This window comes from Myotis davidii, unplaced genomic scaffold, assembly GCF_000327345.1.
Source record: "Myotis davidii unplaced genomic scaffold, ASM32734v1 scaffold247, whole genome shotgun sequence".
Classification (NCBI taxonomy): Eukaryota; Metazoa; Chordata; class Mammalia; order Chiroptera; family Vespertilionidae; genus Myotis; species Myotis davidii.
In genome coordinates, this window is record NW_006299593.1 from 2,360,244 (window position 1) to 2,381,931 (window position 21,688).

Sequence of the window (21,688 nt, forward strand, 5' to 3'; positions counted from 1 at the left end):
TTGTCAAGAAGAGTTGTCTTCCTAGAGATCCCCTCTCTTCCACTTTGTTCAAAGGCCTGCTCTCTTCTTCTCGGGTCTATAGCGATCCCTGTGCGGCATTTTCCATCCTAGTTGGTCCACCTCAGCTTCCTTAATTACCAAACAATGAAAACCCTCTGCAACCTTGTGGAACCTCAGATCTTTTACCCTATCATGATTGGAGGCTAAGCCAAAAGCCAGGTTTGATCAAGAGCTTAATCTGTGGCATTCTCTTCCCAACCTGTTTAGTATGCAGGGGAAGCAGCCTGGTGAGTGAGCAAGAACCCAGACGCTAGGGCAGCCGTGGGCAAACTTTTTGACTCGAGGGCCACAGTGGGTTCTTAAACTGGACTGGAGGGCCGGAACAAAAGCATGGATGGAGTGTTTGTGTGAACTAATATAAATTCAAAGTCAACATCATTACATAAAAGGGTACGGTCTTTTTTTTTTTTTTTAGTTTTATTCATTTCAAACGGGCCGGATCCGGCCCGCGAGCCGTAGTTTGCCCACGGCTGCTCTAGGGTCAGCAGACCTGGGTATGAATTTCTCTCTCTTCCCCAGCAGGGTGGGCACAACCAAATGACTTGACTTTTCTGTGAAGGATTAAATGAGAAAGGGCATGCTACATGTAAAATAACCCTTAACAGAAAAGCAAGTGCCTGAATTCAATCTAAAAACATACCTTTTTAGATAGATAACAGTTGGGCTTTGGGAGAAAAAGGGCCAGTGTTAAGACTTCCATTAAGCAGTGTTACAGACCGAAGCTAGTATGCCATGGTATCCCAGGTTGTAGCCTTAATCAGCAATTTTTGCAGCATCTACTTAACCCCATAGAGCAGTGGTCAGCAAACTGCAGCTCACGAGCCACATGCGGCTTTTTGGCCCCTTGAGTGTGGCTCTTCCACAAAATACCGACTTCTGCGCATGGGCCACGAAGTTTCAATCGCACTGTACGTGCGCGTCCGCACGTGGTATCTTGTGGAAGAGCCACACTCAAGGAGCCAAAGAGCTGCAATTTGCCGGCCACTGCATAGAGTATCTGTTTCTTTTACATTAAAATGATTTTTTGTTAACATTGAGCAAAACCTATGTTCCTGGAAAATGTACTGTACAGTAAGTTCTCACTATGTCATTGATAAGCTCTAAGACTTTACACGAAATGATGTATAATGAAACCAATGTTGCCATAGGCTAATTGGTATAAATAAGAGTTAAGTTCATTAAAATCATAATGAAATAGTTATAATGGAACAGCATTATATTCCCAAAATGAGGCTTTTCATTATCCAAGGACCTAACTCCAAGGGCCCTTCTGCCATGTGGGGTCTGGCTTCCAGGAGCACAGGTTTAGGGGACTCACAAATGGGATGCCTCTGAGGCTAGCGCTGGCACAGTAGGCTGGCACACCACGACCCTTCACCGCCTTTTCATTTTTCCTTGTTCCTCAGATGTCTTTTAATCCAAAAGTGAAGGTGGCAGGCTATCTACTTCATCAAAAAGCACTCTTAAAAAACAAAAGTTTAGCTATCATTGCCATGTCTGAGGGGGAACAAAACAAAACTTAAAACCAGGGTGTGATGTTTGGTGCAAGGCTGCTCCTGGGAAGTTCCCTGTGGGAAGGAAGGCTCCCCACCTGAGAAGGCGGAAGTGATCAAACATTTTCATCACAATTTGAAAATCACCCCCGACAAAGAGACCAATGTGTAAGCTAAGTATCTTCTATTGAAAAGAATCATATGCTTTGAAGAGGGGAAATGCCTGCATCAGAAAATGGCCATCTCTTCCTATGGGTAGAACATGTCCTAAGGAATCATCACGTGAGAAGCACTTGTGGCTGCCCCAGAATCGGGGTGGGGGATGGAGGTGGGTAGGACAGACCAGAGCGAGATGGAAGAAGCAGCATTCGCCTTTAGCACATAGGAGAGGCTGTTACTGAAATGAATGATGCCCAAGAGCCTTGAATAGTAGCAATGCCCGTAATAACAGTGGCTTGTGTTGATGTTGCCCTTAAAGATTACACGCAGCTCACGAACATGACCTCTTTTGTGCCCTTACTAATCCTCTAGTGGAGAAAGGCCAGCTGTTGTTGGAAATGAGGACCAGGGTTCACAGGAGATCAGTGGCTTCGCACGTCCTACAATTACTAGTTAGTAGTGCTGGCTCTGATGTCAGTACGTGCCTCATGTGCTGGGCCACCAGGTAAATGCTTGCAGAGCTAATTAAACTTAAAGAAGATAAGCAATCCACAGTCTGTGTCTCCTGCTGGTTTAGTGTGTTTTCTTAAGCTCATCATCAGAAATTCTGAATACACACGTTTGGTTTAAAAATAACCTGAATTTTTACGAACTGCCAAAATGAACTCCGTGTCATAAACACCTTTGCTGCCTCCTTCGTTCCCCCAAGAGCTGGCTTGGTGACAATAATAATAAAGTGCTTCAGCAGCACCTTTCATCCCCACGTGATAAAGCTGGTTCCTTCCCCTCATTCTCCAAGCAAGAGGTGGCTGTGCAGAGAAGGGGGGGTGACTTTACTGACACCTGGACGGGTCCCTTTGGGCTTTTCCTGGGGCTTTGGGTCCCCTCAGCCCAGCCTTCCCTGAGGACTTGGGAAAACAAGCCTTCTACCGGAGAGCGTGCTGATGTCTCTTTCTTTCCCAGCTGCCACTCTGGGTATGTCGGAGCGCGCTGTGAGCATGCAGACCTCCTGGCCGTGGTGGCCGCCAGCCAGAAGAAGCAGGCCATCACCGCCTTAGTGGTGGTTTCCGTCGTGGCCCTGGCTGGCCTCATCATCACGTGTGTGCTGATACAGTGAGTATTTGCCGCCCTAAGGTGAGGTCTCCCGCCCTCCCAGGGACATCTGCAGCATGCCCTGATAACAGGGTCACCTCGGCAGTTTGTTGCTGTGATGTCTGATTGGTATCAGCTAAGCCAAGAGGAACTTTGGTGACAGCCAAGCTGTCAAAGGGCACATGTCCTGGGAGGGTCCCAGCAGTGGGCCTGTGCACTGCTGGAAGCCACGCAGAACAAAGGCAAACCCCACCCCACCCCCCCTCATTGTTGGGCTTGGAGCCTTCACTCTTTCGTGAAGGAACATCCAGGTGCCCCAGAGTGAACTGGAAACCGCTCCCAGCCTCATTTGGGCAGGAGCTCTTTGCAAATCCTAAAGCCATGTCTAAGGCCACTGTTACTATTATGACAAGTTAATGACAGCCCTTCCTCGTTCTTGCACTTCTCTGCCCTTCTCATCCTTCAAAACTCAGTTTCCACCTTGCATCTTCCAGAAAGCCTTCCTGAGCCCAGACCGTTAGAGATTGTTTTCCGATGTTTCTTACCCCCTTTTGCTTGCCCATATCTTCCGTGGTTCTGGCAATGAATAAAATGGGCTTTAGAGCCCCAGCTCGTTGACAGTAGCCACAACCTGCTCACATCCTTCTCCTGGAATAAGCCAGCATTAAGTGGTGAGAGATGAGGTCTGAACTGGGCTGGCCTTTCCTTCCTCTCCTAGCAGTATCTGTTCCATTGCCGTCTGTCTTGGAAAAACATGTTTGTAGGTAGTGGACAGGCAGCCCTGGTCCAAGCTGGGGCAGAGCTCAGGTTCTGCCACCCATGAAGACCCTCCCTGGGGGAGCAGTAGCAACTTAATGGACTACTGGCATCAATTCTCATGGCTGGCTAGCTACCTGCGCTCACCCATCAGGTTCACAGTCCTATTTCTGTGGCAAGGAGGGTCCTAGAGCCTTAGAATAAGACTGAGTGCCCACGTGGGCCTCTCTAGAGAGACTTAAAAGTTCATTTTCACCAGATTTTTTGAGACAAGAATAAACCAGGATACTGGTCAGCCTCTCATTCCCAGGGAGGCAGCCAGTCCCACTTCTCTGTCCTTTGCCAGCCCATCCTTGCCAAATACCAACTTCAGAATCTCTGAGCCAGAGACTAAGCCCTCATGCTTGCCAGGCTGCTAGATGCCTGGGCAGGGGGCCATCTTGAGTTGCAGAGCCGGTTGGGACCAACTCATCCCCTTCCAGAGAGATAAAGAGACTTGGCTCTCACTGCCCTGGGACACTCCTGGCTGGGGCGTGACTGGGGCAAGCCCGCCTGGCTAGCTGACTGCAAGACAGCACTCAATGACGGATCTGGAATCAAGGCCTTCAGCGTGGGATGAGCTGGTTCCAACCTGGACTGTGTAACTCAGGAGGGACCCGTCCAGGCAGGCTGCGGGCCACCGTGCCGGAACAGGTTGGGCGGAAGTATTGCAGGGCCCCTTCTCAGTCTGCTGCCCAGGGATTCAGGGGTCCCGGGAGCCTTCCCAGGGCTGAGGATCGAGAATTGCTACCAGGCACCAAGAGGGAAGGAAACACAGCAACAGGCTTGCTTCCTTGTCTGTTCTCGGGCTCATGTCAGCCAAGAGATCTCTCCCAGCCCTGGTCAGTGGACTCATAGATTATATATACATTAAGGTTAGGAAATGAAGTCTTCTATGGGGCTTCCATGGAAAACAGCCATCCGTGTCTCTAGGTAATGTATGGCTTAGTGCTTCTCCTCTGACCTTCTGTGAGTTCTCGGATTCTTTTTTCACGCTAACTCTACAAACTGTTCTTTCCTGCCCACCCAAGGAGGCAGGAGCGGTCATAGCCCTAATGCTTCAGGACTCTGGGTAACACAGGTCACCAGGAAGTTGGGTTTGCCCCAACTACAGGATGTTAGTCCTCAGAGAAGGATTCAAAGCCACTGAGATCCATGCCTCATTCTCGTTCTTTCCATGAGTCAGTTCAGCCCATCCACATTCCCTGCTTTGCTGCTGGAAATACCTGATGGAGGGCTGCCCCCCTCCCAACCCATCACAGCCCTGCCAGCCTGAAGCGGCTGCTTTGTCCCAGTCCTACTCACGGAATTACCCTTCTGCTGCTTTATGGGGAGGGCAGATGGGTGGGTGACTGGGCCTCTCCGACAGTCAGGCAAGCTGGAGCCCAGTTGCCCTGAGCAGAGCTGCACAAACAGAGCTGTGGCCTTGGGGTGGTCAATGGGTATCTTTGTTGTTGGCCAGCATATGCCCCAAAGGCCACCACCCAGCCGGGCCCTCAGTCCCTTGTTGTGTCTGTCCCTCTGGAGGCCCCCACTGGAGCCTGGTGGAAAGCCCAGAGCTGCCCAGAAGGCCCTTCAGGCAGACGTTGCACCAGCTGGGCACTCCTGCCAGGCTCCTGCCTTGACCGTGTTCTCTGTGTCTTTGCAGCTGCTGCCAGGTCCGAAAATACTGTGAGTGGTGCCGGGCCCTCATCTGCCGGCACGAGAAGCCCAGCGCCCTCCTGAAAGGAAGGCCTGCTTGCTGCCACTCAGAAACAGGTAAGGGGCTGCATCGAGGAGGGGCCTTTTCCCCTTCGGGGGAGAACATGACACCTTCTCCAGGTCAGGGCAGAAGTTCTTGGAGAATGAAGCCAGAAGAGGGAGAAAAGATGATATTTATCTACCAAGTCAGGTTTAGTTTAGCCTAATGCAGTGATGGCGAACCTTTTAGCTCGGTGTATCAGTATTTTGAAAAACCCTAACTGAACTCTAGTGCCATGTCACATATAGAAATTTTTTGATATTTGCAACCATAGTAAAACAGATTTATATTTTTGATATTTATTTTATATATTTAAATGCCATTTAACAAAGAAAAATCAACCAAAAAAATGATTTCTCGTGTCACCTCTGACACGCGTGTCATAGTTTCGCCATCACTGGCCTAATGTGTGTTTTACTCAAAGGGGAGCTCTTTTCTCCTTACTGGTGACTGTGTGACTTTTAACAAGTTACATAACATCTCTAACCCTCAGTTTTCTTATTTTAAAATGTTGTGCAAGTTGAATAAGTACAGACATTAAGCATCTAGTATCGTGTATCCCCAACTGCGGTTATGCAATAGATGTTCATTTCTTTCTCTTAAAAAAAAAAAAAAATCACTCCCCTTTTCTCATCTGTGGAGTGAGCGATTCTCCTATTGAAAGTCTCTAAGGACTCTTTAAACTCTTAGATCCTGTGACCATCATTATGTTTTTCATTGTTTCATGCATGTTTTTCAACATCCTTAAAGTGGACTGGTCATCTAGACGTGAGCCAACACACATCTCAGGAGCCCGCATCTGAACATCACTAGCTTGGGGCTCATGGAGCCAAATTGCTCCTTTATCCAGACAAGCTTTGAGAAATCTCACATCAGCCATTTTTCTGCAATGCTAGTTAGACCAATAGAGCCCATCATAGGAGTTTCTTTAGAGGAAGTAGTGGGTCAGGAGGCAATTGCCCCAGGCTGATCCACCCAAGGTGCCCTTCTCTGATAAACAGTTGACATTCCAGAAGCTCAAGGTTACATGGAGAGCGCAGGGAGAAAAGCAACTGCTGTGTTTGTTAAATCTCATGGTATCTGACCTGGAGGGAACAGAAGGCCCAGGAGCACTGTATATTTGTTTTTCATTTCAAGAACCACAGTAATTGTGCCAGGGCAGTTCTTTTGATCTGGGAGAATGCTAATCCGTTCATCCTCAAAATAGCCTTAACGAAGAGGAGGATTTGTGGGTGATATAGGTAAACTGAGTCTGCCAAAGGCCTTCTTGGGTCCCACCATGAGTCCATGGGAGGAGAGAGCACTAGGATGAGAACCAAGGCCCCTGAAGGCCTCACTCACATCTCTCTTCCACTACTTCTGGGGCCATCCATTGAGCTAATGGAGGTAAATTTTATTTTGTCTTTTAGCACCAATAAAAAAGTTATTTACACCTTTTAAGAAAATTCATAGTAAATTTTGTACCATTTGTCCACACCTCAGCAGAGTCATTCGGAGCAGAGTTAGGTTTCTTCTTATTACTTCTCTACCACATTTGAGAGAATATTAGCCTTGAGCCTGGGGATAGATCTGGCCACTGAGACTGAAGCCCATCTCTGAGATGAGGCATACCTCCCCATCTCCGCAGGACCTTGAGAGGGACGAGGGTAGGAAGTTGTTCAGGCTGACTGGGGAGCTGCTGGGAATGAGGTCCATGCTGCCTCACCACTACAGCCACAGAGGATGCCCTCAGGGCCCCCCACCCACTGAGAAACAAATGGGTCCTTTCTTGTATGGCCATAGGGGAAGTGTTCCTACCACCAGAACACTACACCAGCTCATGAATTGCCCACTAAACCATACTTTATGAGGGAGCTAGCCACATGCTGGGTCAAATCACTTCCAGTTGAATTGAGGCCCACAAAACAGGGCGCATCCCCATTTCTCTTCTGCCACAACTCATTTCACATTTGGTCAGCCTTTTCTTTGGCACTGAAAACACAGTTTCAGAAGCTGCTTCCCCTGAGGTTGAACCTGCAGAATTTGGACTTGGGTCTGAGTGCCCAAGAGAACTTGGTGACCTTGGCTGATGCATCTCTAAGTTTCTGTCTCAAGCCTGTTTGGCCAGCGTGGCTGGGGTCTGGCCCACTGAGCTTAACCTGTTTTTTCTTCCTCGCAGTGGTCTGAAGAACGCACAGGAGAAATTTGGCCAAGTGACTGGGGCAGCCCTAATGAAGAATGGACTTCTTCTGGACGGCCCAGCAAGGGATGCCTGGGACGTGCTGACAGACCTTCCTACTCTGCCGGCAATCACCTGTGCAGCCTTTTGTCTTGTGTGGGCCTTCCTTCAAAACTCTGTCAAGAACCTGTCTGCTTGGGGTTATTCAATGTGACCTAGAAAAGAAATCAGTGGATCACAGTTTAAAGGCTGGTCAAAAAAGAACTGCAAGGGGTGGACTTCCCGTTTACCTATACAAGATGTGTGTGTCAGTCAGCGTCTGAGTCCAGGAGTTGTCTTCTACCATTCATGGATGCCAGGCTGTGTTTCTTGTCAATGGACCCACAACAGCATGCATCCTGCCCAACACCGGAGATTCCTATAGTTGTTCCAGTTTTTTCTCACCCATTTATTGGGGAAGAAGGTGGAGAAAGGGTAACTGCTTATTGTTATGGGAGGATGCCAAGTTTAAGAAGAGCTGCGTCTGTCCTTTGTCCAGCAGACCCTCCACCAGCCCAACGTCCTCCACAGACACGCGATGTTGAGGACCTTCCCAAGTCACCACCACTCTTGGAGATAACTTCTTATTTATTAGCTGGATGATGGTTTTTATTTTTAATCTCTCAAGTCAATGTAAAAAGCATAAAAACTCTTTTAGACTTCTACATTAATGATGGATGTCTTGCTGGCTGCAGAGTTATACCGATTAAAAATGTCTGGCCTCTTCGGGACAGCTAAGGCTTAGGAAAAGCTACCCAGAAGGTACAGAGATGGAAGCAGAGGTTGAGTTGCTGATGGGAGCAAAGATTGGGGTTCAGACATTGTGCCATTTAAGACACAAAGCCGGTCAATGCCCCTGGGTACATTCTGTGGAAAGGTTAGCCAATCCAGCAGCATAGATGTGTCATCTCAGTCGGGGAGAGAGGAAGAATGCTCCTGTGTGTGGGTCTGCACGGGTTAAACAAAGACTTGCTACACTGCTCAAAGATTAACATGAGCTCTCTGAGAGCACGGGCATTTGGGGCCACATTCATGAAAGGGGGACTGGTCATTTATTTTCCATTTTGTCACTTGCTTTGTTACTTCATTTTTAAAAGGAAAAATTTAACTTGTCTATTGTCAAGCATGAGGAGAAATATTTCAATGATTTGTTTTCATCTGGAATGCTGGTTTTATTAACAAAAACTCTAACAAGCCATGTCTACTGTGAGAGTCTCACTTTCCCCTCAGAAAAGGGCGGAATAGTTCTCCTGGGCATTAGGGTACATTCTGACCCACTGGCCTGTCTATGGGAAGCACTGCCTCCCTCCTGCCAATTAGTGAGGGGGTTCATCCCTAGGAATTTTCATTAAAATTCGGGAACTGAATAACAATGAAATAACGTACAAACTCCTTACATGAGGAAAGCCTTCTTCACTAATATTCAGAAAAATGAAAGATTTCTACCAATTAACCCTTCAGTGCGTTGAGCTCCTCACATCCTGAAAGTGACCAGTTAATTTTGTCTTCTCCTAATTCTTCTTCCCTAGTCTGTCTATTTCAATGAATCTTCCCTCCCTTTCTTACAGTTGAGACAATTATATGACCCATGTCTTAACTTCGGCACTTTTATTGAATCATGGTACACCCAAAGCACTGAGAGCAGAAATAGGATCTGTTTACCAGTTGGCCCCTAACCATGTAATTGACACAGCTCACAGGTTTTAATTATAAAAGAAAATAGGTCTAAGTTTGCATTCCTTGGGCCAGTCCTACAGATATGTGGGCTGAAGCTGGTATATGTAGCATTTCGCTCAGAGACCAATCCAGTTGATGCCGGCTTATAGACCCCAGTGTACACTCACTTTTCCCCTCAGCCTCTGACAGTTTGAATGGTCTAAAGAGACTAATGGAAGTGGAGTAGTGTTACTTGTTAACTTGAGGTCACATTTTTTTCTTTAGGATGATCTTTCCCCAGCCTTTTAGAGACTCTTTGAGGTCTGGTTGCCTTTAAAAGGTTTGGACTGATGTGAAAATGTTTGCGAGGCTTTCTTCGCTAGTGAAAGGAAGGATTGGTATCTGGTCTTTAGGCTTCCACGAGCTTTTGCAGAGGTGTGAGAAGACACGGATGGAAGTGGAGGGAACCTTCTTGCTCCCCTGTGGGGTCTTTGAGTTTAGTGTCTGTGAATGTCCTGGTCCTCAGATCCAAGAAGTCACAGCTGCCAGCTCCCCTTTCCTTGTGCCTGTACAAGCATGCAATGAACAGGCTCGAATGGGCACTTCCCTAGACGTGCCTCTGGGGTCAGTCCTCTGCAAACCAGGCCTAAAAAAAGTTGGAGCCAAGTTCAGGGTCAAGGCAGGCCTGGTTGGACCTTTGTCCACTTCCCAGGATATGACACAGCCTTACTTCTTTAGGTAATTTCTAGAAATCAGATGGCCAACAAGCTTTGGATCCCTGAGCCATTTTATGGCATTGATACCTCTTTGGTTAGCTGTAAAATGCCCCCATTTCAGGATAAAGTGTATCTTCTAATCCATCTCTGCAGGTTCCTTGTGTTTCCTTGCTTTTTAGAAAGCCAAGTGTTCTTAATGATCAGAGAATCATTCCCAAGACCTGACCTGATAGGTAGCCACACTCTGGGGAGTGGGAAGCACAGCTGTTTCCATGTCTCCCTCAGGAAAAATGAGGAGACTCCATTTTTAAAAGGGGAGGAGATGCTTCCACATCTTTTATGGAACCTACTCTACAAGCCATAACTTCAAGCATATTAGCAGAAAACATTGTCCTCTAGATTGAAGACATACAGCAGCCAATCCTGATCTGGAAAACATGTCCAGACACATGTGGAAAAAACAAGCTATGAGCTTGCCATTGTGTTCCAGCAGAGGAGGTGGGCAGAATGCCCCCCAAGTCTATTTTCCTGAGAAAGGAGGAGGAGGTAGGATCGGCACTCCCCCATCCACTGTGGTGAGGGAAGGGAGAGTGTGGTTCTAGAGCTTCTTGGGAGACTATTCTCTACAAGTAGAAAAAAGTGTCTGGCATCTCCAACCAGGTCTTCCAGGGCCATGTTGTCTCAGTGCACATGGGCTACTGAGTTTTTCCAGGCAGTTTTGGCAAGAATGGGTCAAGACTCCGACACTGCTCAGGGGACCCTGACCCTTTTAGTAGGATCTGGGCTTTGATTTTTCCCAACCTGCTCAGTAAAGAGGGGTAGGGGGAATGATTCAAAAGCCCAGGACCATGGGGGACATCACAGGAACAGATAAACACCTATGTTTGCTCTTAATGTTCTAACATAAGACCTATTTTCTGTAGCCACTGATTTTTACCAGTCTCTCTGAAAGATCCGGTGGTAAGCACACACACAGGACTGAAAAGCGACTCCTCTTTCTAATGTAATAACTGACTGAAGTGTTCAACTTTTCATTCTCTTTATTATACAAACCTGATGCTTTTTTTTTTAGAACTTGTTATTCCGACTTCTGTATATGTTGCACTGAAAAGGTTAATATTTAATGTTTTAATTTATTTTGTGTGGTAAGTTAATTTTGATTTCTGTAATGCATTAATGTGATTAGCAGTCTTTTCCTTAATACCTGAATTATTTAAAGAGTAGTGAGCAGTAGAAAATGCAGTTGCATTTTTTCATTAATGTGCATTGTTCAGTTGTACTGTACCTTGTTTGAAAAAAAATGAAGGAATGAACTTTCGTTTTCCTAAATCAAGACTGGAACTTTTCTTTCATGAGCATTTTTTTAATTTTTTCAATTACAGTTGACATATTATTTGTTTCAGGCATACAACATAGTGATTAGACATTTATATACCTTACACAATGATCACCACAGTAATTCTAGGACCCATCTGGTACCATACATCATTATCACAGTATTATTCACTATATTCCCCATGTTGCACTTTACTATTTTTATGACCTTGGGCATTATTTTAAATCTCTCCCAGTGATTTAATCCAATCCCTATTACCCTTTGGAATATACCAGGCCCCAGGGAGCAGATGGCATAGGAGAGGGCTGCAAATACCTCATACCCACCCAGGGCATCCCACCTTGGCCCATACTTGGGTATCCTTAATGTCCAACAGATGTTAGCCCCTGAGCACTCTTGAAAGCTTGGGCCTCCTTTCAAGTGGGATCATCAGAGGCAGGGAAGTGAGAAAACACCTGTGGCAACAAGGGCCGTGAGGAGTACCATATGGCTAAAGCTTGAGGTCATACGCAAGTGGGCGGTGGCTTTTCCAGGAGCCAAATTTTGAAATTGGGAATTAAAACATAGCGACATTTATGCTGAATGGGAAATAGGAGGGAGGGGAAAAGTCCCCTCTCAGTACATTTGCTCCAATGGAAGCTTCAGGCTCTGATGTGCAGCTGCACAGCTAACCTAGGATGAGAGAAGCCCCTGCTGCCATGAAGTCTTTGTGGCAAGTTCCAGTCCTTTGAGAGAGGCCCTCTCAGGAAGTCAGAAAGATGGAATTGAGAGCTGGGCAAGGGAACAGCTCCACTAATCTGGGGGATGGGTACATGATGCTGTGTGCAGATGATGTTTTACTGAGTGTTTCACTTGAAACCTGCATCATTTTACAAACCAATGTCACCCCAATAAATTCAGGTTTTAAAAAAGAACAGGTTTACACCTCACTCTCTGTGAAGCCTACCAGGAGCCCCCATGGAGAACCTTCCCAACTCACCCAAAGCACATCCCAAGTCCATAGGTTGGAGACTTCACATTATTAAGATGGCAATACTCCCCAAATTGGTCCACAGACTCAAAGCAATCTCTGACTTCTTTGTAGAAACTAATGCACTGATTCTAAAATTCATATGGAATTACAGGGTATCTGGACCAAGCAAAACAAAGGAGAACAAAGTAGGAGGAGTCACAGTTACTGATTTCAAAACTAACTACAAAGGAATGGTAATTAAAGCAGTATGGCACTGGCACAAGGATAGCTTAAATTGCTTTAAAGAATAGATCGGTGGAATAGAACTGAAAGTCTAAAAATAAGCCATATACCTATGCCTAACTGATCTTTGATAAGAGTGTCAGGACAATACAATGGGAAAAGAGTCATCTTTTCAACAAATAGTGTTAAAACAACTGGATGTCTACCTGCAAACTAAGGAAGTTGAACCCCTATCTCATACCATATGTAACAATCAACTCAAAATAGATCATAACCTAAATAAGAACTAAAGCTATAAAAATTCTTAGAGAAAACATAGGAGTAAATCTTCTGAACTTAGGCTAGAAAATGGTTCTTAGATAGGACACCAAAAGCACAAGCAACAACAGAAAAAATAGATCAATTGGAATCCAAAATAATTAAAATCTTTTGTGTATAAAAGAACACCACCAAGAAAATAAAAAGATAGTCCATAGAAAATATTTTTAAGTCATATATATAATAACAGTCAAGTATCTGAAATATATGAAGAATTCATAATTCAACAATAAAAAGACAAATTAATTGAAAATTGACAAAGGGCTTGGCCAGTGTGACTTGGTGGTTGAGCATCAACCTTTGAACCAGGAGGTCTGGTTCAATTCCTGGTCAGGGCACATGCCCAGGTTGTGGGCTCAGTTCCCAGTGGGGGTCTTGCAGGAGGTAACCAATTAATGATTCTCGCTCATCTTTGATGTTTCTGTCTCTCCCTCTCCCTTCCTCTCTGAAATCAATAGAAATATATTTTAAAATGATAAAAATAAATAAAAGGGAAAAGGATTTAGATAAACATCTCTCCAAAGACATATAAATGGCCAACGTGCACGTGAAAAGATGCTCAGCATTATTAATCATCAGAGAAATGCAAATAAACCACAGTGAGATACCATTTCTCGCCCACTAGGATGATTAGAATTAAAAAATCAGATAATAGTAAGTGTTGGCAAGGAAATGGAGAAATTAACCCCTCATATATTGCTGGTATGATGCAAAACGATGCAACCACTTTGGAAATAGTCCCTCAAATTATTAATCATAGAGTTACTATCTGACTCAGAAACTTTGCTCCTAGGCATCGACACAAGAGAAATTAAAACGTTCACACAAAACCTTATGCCAGATGTTCATAGCAACATTATTTGTTATAGCTTAAAAAGTAGGGGGGAAACAAATGTCCACCAACTGTTAATTGGGGTTTCTTAAATGTGCTTCTATTTTCATGAAATGTCTAATATATAAAATAGGCAAATCCATACATTAGTTATTGTCTGGGGCTAGGAGAGAGCAGAAAAGAGTGTCTGCTATTGAGTATAGCATTTGGGGGGGGAGGACATTAAAAGTGTTCTAAAATTAAGTAGTGGTGATGGTTGCACAATTTTGTAAGTATACTAAAAACTGCTTAATTGTATACTCAAAGAGGATGAATTTTATGGTGTATCAAATACATCTATTACTAAAACAAAAAAGACAACTAAAGACCCCATTACATAGAAAAGGAAAAAACAAATCATTTGAAAAAGTCATTGAACTAAAGAAATGGACTGAAATTTTTATTGTTTTTGTCTCAACACAAATATACATTTGCCAAAAATACTGTTGTTCAGCATGATGCAATCAGGTTCAAAACATTCAGGACAAGTTAGTTGAAAACAAATAATTTTTCATATTTTTCTTATAACTGAATGAGAGCATAAATCTGAATAATATCATATGGTTAGCTATGCTTATTCATGGAACCCAGTAGGTGTTAATGGTTTTGGCTTTGCAGTTTTTAACATAAGAATTTTGGGACATGTGCTCACGTTAGACAACATTGGGAAATAAATTATTTTGCATTGAGAACATTCTTGAAAAGTTTAATGTAGACAGGTCATAATTAGTCAGCATAATTGCTATGATGTTGATGTTAACATGGGACTATCTTATGAAACTTACTTCCACGGTGGCATTACTCAGCAAGGAAGCGGAATTTAAATTCGTTGTGTCATTCCCCAGGAATGTCTTTGTTGCTAAAAGAGTAAGAAGAGAACACAAGATGGATGTAATAATTAACTCTATGTACTAGATTCCCACTCCGGCTTAACCCAGACAGTTCAATGCACAATGAATTGGCTGTACAATATGGCTGGGTGCTGCACTACACAGAGGTTATGTGGCTAACTAGTGTCTTGATGTAAATGCAATTTTAACTATGGGGAGAGAAATTACATCGTTCATGCATCTGAGGAAAGGTCTCCACCTCAAACTCATCGATTAAAATGGAATCAATTCTTGATATTTTTCTTTGTCAAGATAATATCTTCAGAATGACTTTGAAGAGCATTCACAAGTAGTTCCTCAAATGTATGATTTGCCTTGATTGTTCTAGAGAAGCTATGACTTTGGAAAACTTATGTGACAAGAAATAACCTGCCTCACTTTCCTCCACATTAAAAGAAAATGAAACCTATCTTTGAATAGATATGGGGGGAATTAAAATTGGAATTCATGTTCTACAACGAAGGAATAAGAAACTATGAGAAAACAAAAATATTTCTTCTATTTAATTTGATATTTAAAACATAATTGTCAATATCATTTATATCATAGATGCTTTTCTTCATAGATCAACAAAAATAAAGTTTAATAATAGAGCGGCTTATTTTTTCTATTAGGCTTGTTTTACTCAATTATGTAACTTCCCTCATTCCTGCAGGCAATTTTACCCTTTTGTGTAGACTTATACAAACATTTATACACATATCAGAATTTTTTCACAAATAAATGGATTATATTATAAATTTTAACTATTCAATTTGCTATTTTTTACATAATAATAATACATCATGAACATCCCTCAATGTCAATAGACATCAGTCTAAATCAGCTATTTTCAACTTTTTTCACTCGTGGCATACATAAACTAATTACTAAATTTCTGCAGTGCACACAAACATATATTTTTGGCTGATCTGACCAAAAATAGATGTAATTTTGATTCATTCACACTAGACGGCTATTGTTAAGTTGGCTGTTGTCATTTTTTTATTTGATAATCTAAGGGAAATGAGATCAGTGCCCCTGAGTAAGTAGCCAGGTAATGAATGTTTTAAAAATTCTTGCAGCACACCAGTTGAAAATTACTGGTCTAAATTATTCTCTCATAGTTATGTAACATTTAATTGTGTGTACACACTCCATTTTATTCAGCCATATGACTATTGATAGACATTCAATTTGTTCTTAGTTCTTTGCGTCCCAAAACGATATTATATATACATTTCTAAATACAGGTACTTTCATTTCTTTAGGATGGAGTCACACATAGGAATGGCTAGGTCAAAAGACATATATGTATCTGATTAGAAGTATACAGGATGGGGCAAAAGTAGGTTTACAGTTGTGAGTACACAAAGCAGAGTTTACTCTTGTATTATTACTTATTAATTGTTGTGTATTAATTGTTGTGTTGTTTTCCATATGAACAACTGTGAACCTACTTTTGCCCAATCCTGTATTTGGTGACCAGTGTCAACACTGTTCCTATATTATTACCAGTACTAACAGAGGCTTAAACAAATAAGGATTTGATTTTCACACATAACAAGGATCTGGAGGTAAATAGTAATGGGTTTTGGTTGAGGACCCCAAGGTCTTACGTTTTTCTGCTCTACTATCCTTAGCATGTCGGCATTTTGCTCCATGCTTGTCTCTTCATGGTAGCAAGATGGCTGTAACGACACCCACAGTTGGACCTTCCCACAGACCCTGCAGCAGTCTTTGCCTTATATTTTATTGACCAGAACTGGGTTATATGACCACCGCTAGTTGCAAGGAGACTGGTACATTGAGTAACTGGAAAACAACAGGATTGTCATTACTTAAATTAATTACAATTTATCACCTTGCTTCCAGCAACAAAATTAGAATTCTAATGGACAGGAAGAAAAAAAAAGCTGTGGATAATGGATAGATAACTAACAGTGTCTGCCATACTGTGTATTTTGTCTTTTTAATTAAATTTATGGGAGTAACTGTTTAATAACATTATATAAGTTTCAGGCGTACAAGTTTATAATGTCATCTGTATATTCCATTGTGTGCTCACCACCTAAAGTCTAATCTCTTTCTGTCGCCGTATAATTGACCCACTTCACCTTCTTTATCTTCTCTCCACTTCCTTTCCCTTTGGTAACCACCACACTGTTGTCTGTGTCTGTGAGTTTCTTTTTGTTTTGTTTTTTTTCATTTGTTGCTTTTTGTTCTATATCCCACATGGGAAAATATTTATGGTTTAATGTGAGGGAAAAGTTAAGGTGCAGAACTGCGTGTATAGTGTGATGATTATGTTAAAACAACTAAATTCTGTCATTAAAAGAAAAACACAAACCAAGTAATAGTGACTAGGTTCTAGTTTAGATGATGTTATAGATAATTTACTGTTATTTTCTATATTTTATTAACAATTATAATGGGAAAATAAACATTTTTACAATAACTGATACTTGAGTGACTGTGCTTAAGTGTTTTCTTTAGTTTATAGTTAATGCCCATGAACATGTTTTCATGGTCAAGTACATAGGCTGGTTAAGTCCTGCCTCCACCACTGAACTTTGGGCAGGTTACTTAATTTCTCTGCACTTCATTTCCTCATTATTAAAATGAGAGTATTAATTATACCTAAAATCAGGGAGGGTTTGTGAGGCTTAAATGAGTTAATACATAAAAGCTTTTAGTCCAAAGATTGGCACATGGCAAATGCTCAATAATAACTATTGTATTCATTATTATTAACAATACAAACAATTTGCATTACATTTCTATTTGCTTTATTGTTTTCACCCTGATTGATCCCTGGGAATCATGTTATATACACACAAAGCAAGATCTCACTCATCACAGGTGTGCTGTGAATGATCTTTGAAGCGGGTTCCCACTACCATGTCAAGTGCATGTTAAGAGAACACAGTAAAGATGAGGGGAGCCAAGTGTTTGAAGAAAGCTGGGCCAGCCAGGTGTCATCGCGCCAGCTGCCTGGGAAATGCATTCAGACCTGTGCCCAGCGACTCAGCAGTCATTGCACAAGGCACAGGGAACACGCCCTCGGGGAGGTGCACGTAGTCACAAAGCCGGTATAGTGTGTCTGCCAGGGCCCCCACCCCTAAACCAAGGGGCAGTGAGAGGTGACAGACACAGAGATGAGACTCGGAGGCCATGTGACAATGTCGTTCCTGAGGGACTCAGCAGGCCCTCCACACACACACACGCGTGCACACACGCACACACACACACACACACACACACACACACACCCCTTTTGGTTGCCCTGGAGGCACCTGCCCTGGAGAGGACAGCCAGAGGGCCTCGAAAGGCTGACCAACCACCGGAAATTATGGTTCGGGGAGTACTTTGCAGCAGCTTTCCAGAACTGGCCATAGACTTGCCTGGATCCTTTCTTCCATTCCTGGCCTGGCCACCTGAGTTCAACATTTGCAGGTGTGTAGAAGCTTCCTACCCACTCCCAGAACCCCTAAGGCAGTGGTTCTCAACCTGTGGGTCGCGACCCCTTTGGGGGTCGAATGACCCTTTCACAGGGGTCACCTAAGACCATCAGAATTATAACACATATATAATTACATATTGTTTTTGTGATTAGTCACTATGCTTTAATTATGTTCAATATGTAACAATGAAAATACACCCTGCATATCAGATATTTATGTCATGATTCATGACAGTAGCAAAATTACAGTTATGAAGTAGCAACGAAAATAATTTTATGGTTGGGGGTCACCACAACATGAGGAACTGTATTAAAGGGTCGCGGCATGAGGAAGGTTGAGAACCACTGCCCTAAGGCGTCCAGGAGCTTTTGTGGATTCATATTTATTTAATTAAACTTTCCTCAAAGGACTCAAGCTCAGGGCATGGCTTAAGTTTGATTTTAGTTCCACCTAAAGATCTGCAGTGACTCAACCTTGGCGGTCTCCCCAGATTTCTCGCTCTGCTGGTTTTTCTTTTCTTATCACCCCCCCCACTCTGCTCCCAAGGGTGGGATGCAGGCATTCAATCACTATAGGAGGATAGGAGACAAATGAGCCCAATATATAGGAACAAACACAGCAACCAGCCAAGAGTCAGGAAGGACTTTTATTCTGACAGAATTAGAATATTTAAGGTGACACAAGACAAGGCCCTGACACTGAACTTAGACATCACCATTTGAAAGTAACTTTGCAGAGAGCTTTTAATGATGAGGGGGGATGCTCACATTCTAACATCAGGGTTGCAGGCTTGATCCCCAGTAGGGGGAGTGCAGGAAGCAGCCAATCAATGATTCTCATCGTTGATGTTTCTCTCTCTCTCTCCCTCTCCCTTCCTCTCTGAAATCAATAAAAATATTTTTTTAAATGGTACAGATATACAATGGAATTCTATGTAGCCATTGAAAAGAACAATCTAATCTACAGAGTTGGGAGATGTCTTGGATATGTTGTTAAATGAAAACAAATAAGTAAAGCATGGCTTCATTTTTAATAATCTTCTGTACACGCAGAGCTACACAAATATACATGTTTTGTATACACAGAAAAAGACACTAAACCAGTGGTTCTTTTTTAAATGTTATTTTTCAATTATAGTTTCCACTCAATATTATTTTCTATTAGTTCCAGGTGTACAGCGTAGTGGTTAGGCAATTTCATACTTCAAAGTTTTCCCCGATTATTTCCATTACCCACCTGGCACCATAGTTAGTACAATATTATTGACTCTATTCCCTGTGCTGTACTTTACAGTCCTGTGACTATTTTGTAACTACCAGTTTGTAATTCCTAATCCCTTTAAGTTTTTCACCAAGTCCCCCAACGGCTCTCCCTTTTGACACCCATCAGTCTGTTCTCTGTATCTATGAGTCTTAAAATGGTAGTTCTTAAAGTGAGGTCCACATACCAACAGCATCAGCATCCCTAGGAAATGTATTAAAAATGCAAATTCTCAGGCCCCACCCCAGACCAGCTGAATCAATCTCCAGGGGTGAGGCCCAGCATCCTGATTTCTAATCCCTCCAGGTGATTCTTCTGCTCACTAAAATTTGAGGATCACTGCTCCAGAAAAAAAGCATTTATCTGGAAGTGGCGGAGACATAGCTTAGGGGAAATTTTCTACTCATTTATTCACTTCTGTCCTGTTGGGGGGGAAAAAATTAATTATATTAATGAGGGATGTTTCTCAAAGTCATGTACACATCTTATTAGGTTGTACTAACTTATCAGCTGAATCAACTTCTGCTTGTGGAAAATCCAACATGGAAAAATTCCTATTTGTGAAGCCAATAATGTAGGAAGATAGCTATATTACTAGTTTCTGACATCACTGGAATAAAAGAAAATGAACACATGGGTCAGGAATTGAACTTGGCTCTGCTGTGTGAGCTGAGGGAAGAGAACTCAGACTTGGAGTCTTGATTGCCTCATCCATCACTGAGGGTGACAGCAGCCGCCTTGTCCCCTCACAGGTCATGGGGAGGAGCAGTTGACACACAGACAGCATACTACTTACTGCCTTATTAGTAGTACCAAGGTTTCCTGAAACACCAAAATGCCTCCAACAACTTAATCAACTCACTCCGTTCTACAGAAACATCATCATTGCACAAAAATTCTCCCCAAATGATCCTCCTAGGAGAAAGGGCTCTTCCAGAGAGCCTTGGCACATGCCTGTCCTGGCCACTTTTACTACTGAGACGCGTGAAACTTCATGAGCTGGTGAATAAGTGCAAGTGATTTCTTTCCACCCCTTCCCAGCCCTCCCGCCCATCCACCTCGAGCCTGCTTTGTGTGGTGTGTCTCTTTTATGGCCTGTGAAAGGCCTTCTTCTTGTCTCTCACCTCTCTGTCCTCAGACAACAAAGCAGCCTTTTCTAGTTGCACAAAGTGCTCATTGCTTTCTTGACCCATGAGAACACGTGGAGCAGAACAATAATGTGCTGCTTCTTTCTGCTCCAATAAAAAAAGTTATGAAACAGGAGCCCGGGGCCAAAGCAGGCTCCCTGTCGTGTGTTTTGACAAAGAAATCGTTTCTGTACACACAGTCGCTGGGCAAATGGCAGTGAGACCATGTGGCACAGATCACGGAGCTCCTGCCCTGTTGATGGGACCCAGCTAGGTGCTCAGAGTAGCAGGCAGGGCTCTGGCCTTCCATTCAGAAAACCCCTAAACCCACCCCCATAGAAGAGGGTGCAAAGGTCTGCCTGTAGCTGCATGGAATTGGAGGCCCCTGAGGCCAGCCTCAGCTCCCAGCCCTGTCCCACCAGGCCTGCAAGGGCCTCCATCTACCTACAGGGAAGCTATTGGGACCAATTCTCAGTCCTCCTTCCCCTCCCCCTGAAATACTGATTTAGTAGATCTGAGGAGAAATCCTGGAATTGGCCTTTTTTAAAAAACAAACAAAAAACCTTTCTTGATTAATTCTGATGGTCAGCAACATTTAGGAACCGGTCTTACAGCCATCTAAAATGTTTCCATCTCTGAAACCTTGACTCTCCCAGGCACAACTGGTGTCACCATCCACCTAGGTCTTCTCTGTTCTTCACAAGGGCCCTCTAAGGGAGCCCGTGCCAATATTATTACCCCCCTTACACACCTTCTCTCATTCCCCCAAATGAGTAGGGGTCAGGTCAACTGCATCCAACTCCAGGTTGGCCACTTACTAGCCCATGTACTTGGGAAACTGACTTAAGCATTTGAGCATCAGTGCCCTCAGCTATAAAATGGTTGCTCTTCTCTCCTAGCCTCCATTCCTTTCCATTTTTCTTTCCTCCACTCTGCTTCCCACACCTCTCCCCTCCTTTGCCAGAAACAGCGGACTGCGGGCAGGTGTCCTTATGTTCTAATCCTGGCTGTGTAACCAACCAGGGGTGTGACCTCAGGGCAGTTATTCAGGATTCTGGACCTCATTTTCCTCATCTGTAAAATGAAGGGATCAGAACAGACTTTGTCGTTGTCTCTAACCTCTAGTACAGCCGTGGGCAAACTGCCAGATCCGGCCCATTCGGCTGTCCTATCCGGCCCGCGGAGCCGAAAGAGCGGAGGGTTCTCTTGCTCTCCCCTCCTCTCCTTCACCAGCAGCAGTGTTAACATGTATTAGTTCACACAAACACTCCATCCATGCTTTTGTTCCGGCCCTCCAGTCCAGAACCCATTGTGGCCCTCGAGTCAAAAAGTTTGCCCA

At 43.6% G+C, this 21,688-nt stretch overlaps 1 protein-coding gene across 1 annotated transcript in view; it reads left to right on the forward strand.

Moving 5' to 3' along the window:
- The window catches only part of TGFA (transforming growth factor alpha), a gene marked incomplete at its 5' end in the record, with an annotated part of 95,020 nt that extends 83,782 nt beyond the window's left edge, over positions 1 to 11,238 (forward strand). Inside the window, 3 exons of the mRNA XM_006775306.2 lie at positions 2,676 to 2,825; positions 5,248 to 5,357; positions 7,499 to 11,238. Of these exons, the coding sequence (XP_006775369.1) occupies positions 2,676 to 2,825; positions 5,248 to 5,357; positions 7,499 to 7,506 (268 nt within the window). The remainder of the gene's footprint in view (positions 1 to 2,675; positions 2,826 to 5,247; positions 5,358 to 7,498) is intronic.
- Positions 11,239 to 21,688: the final 10,450 nt, after the last annotated feature.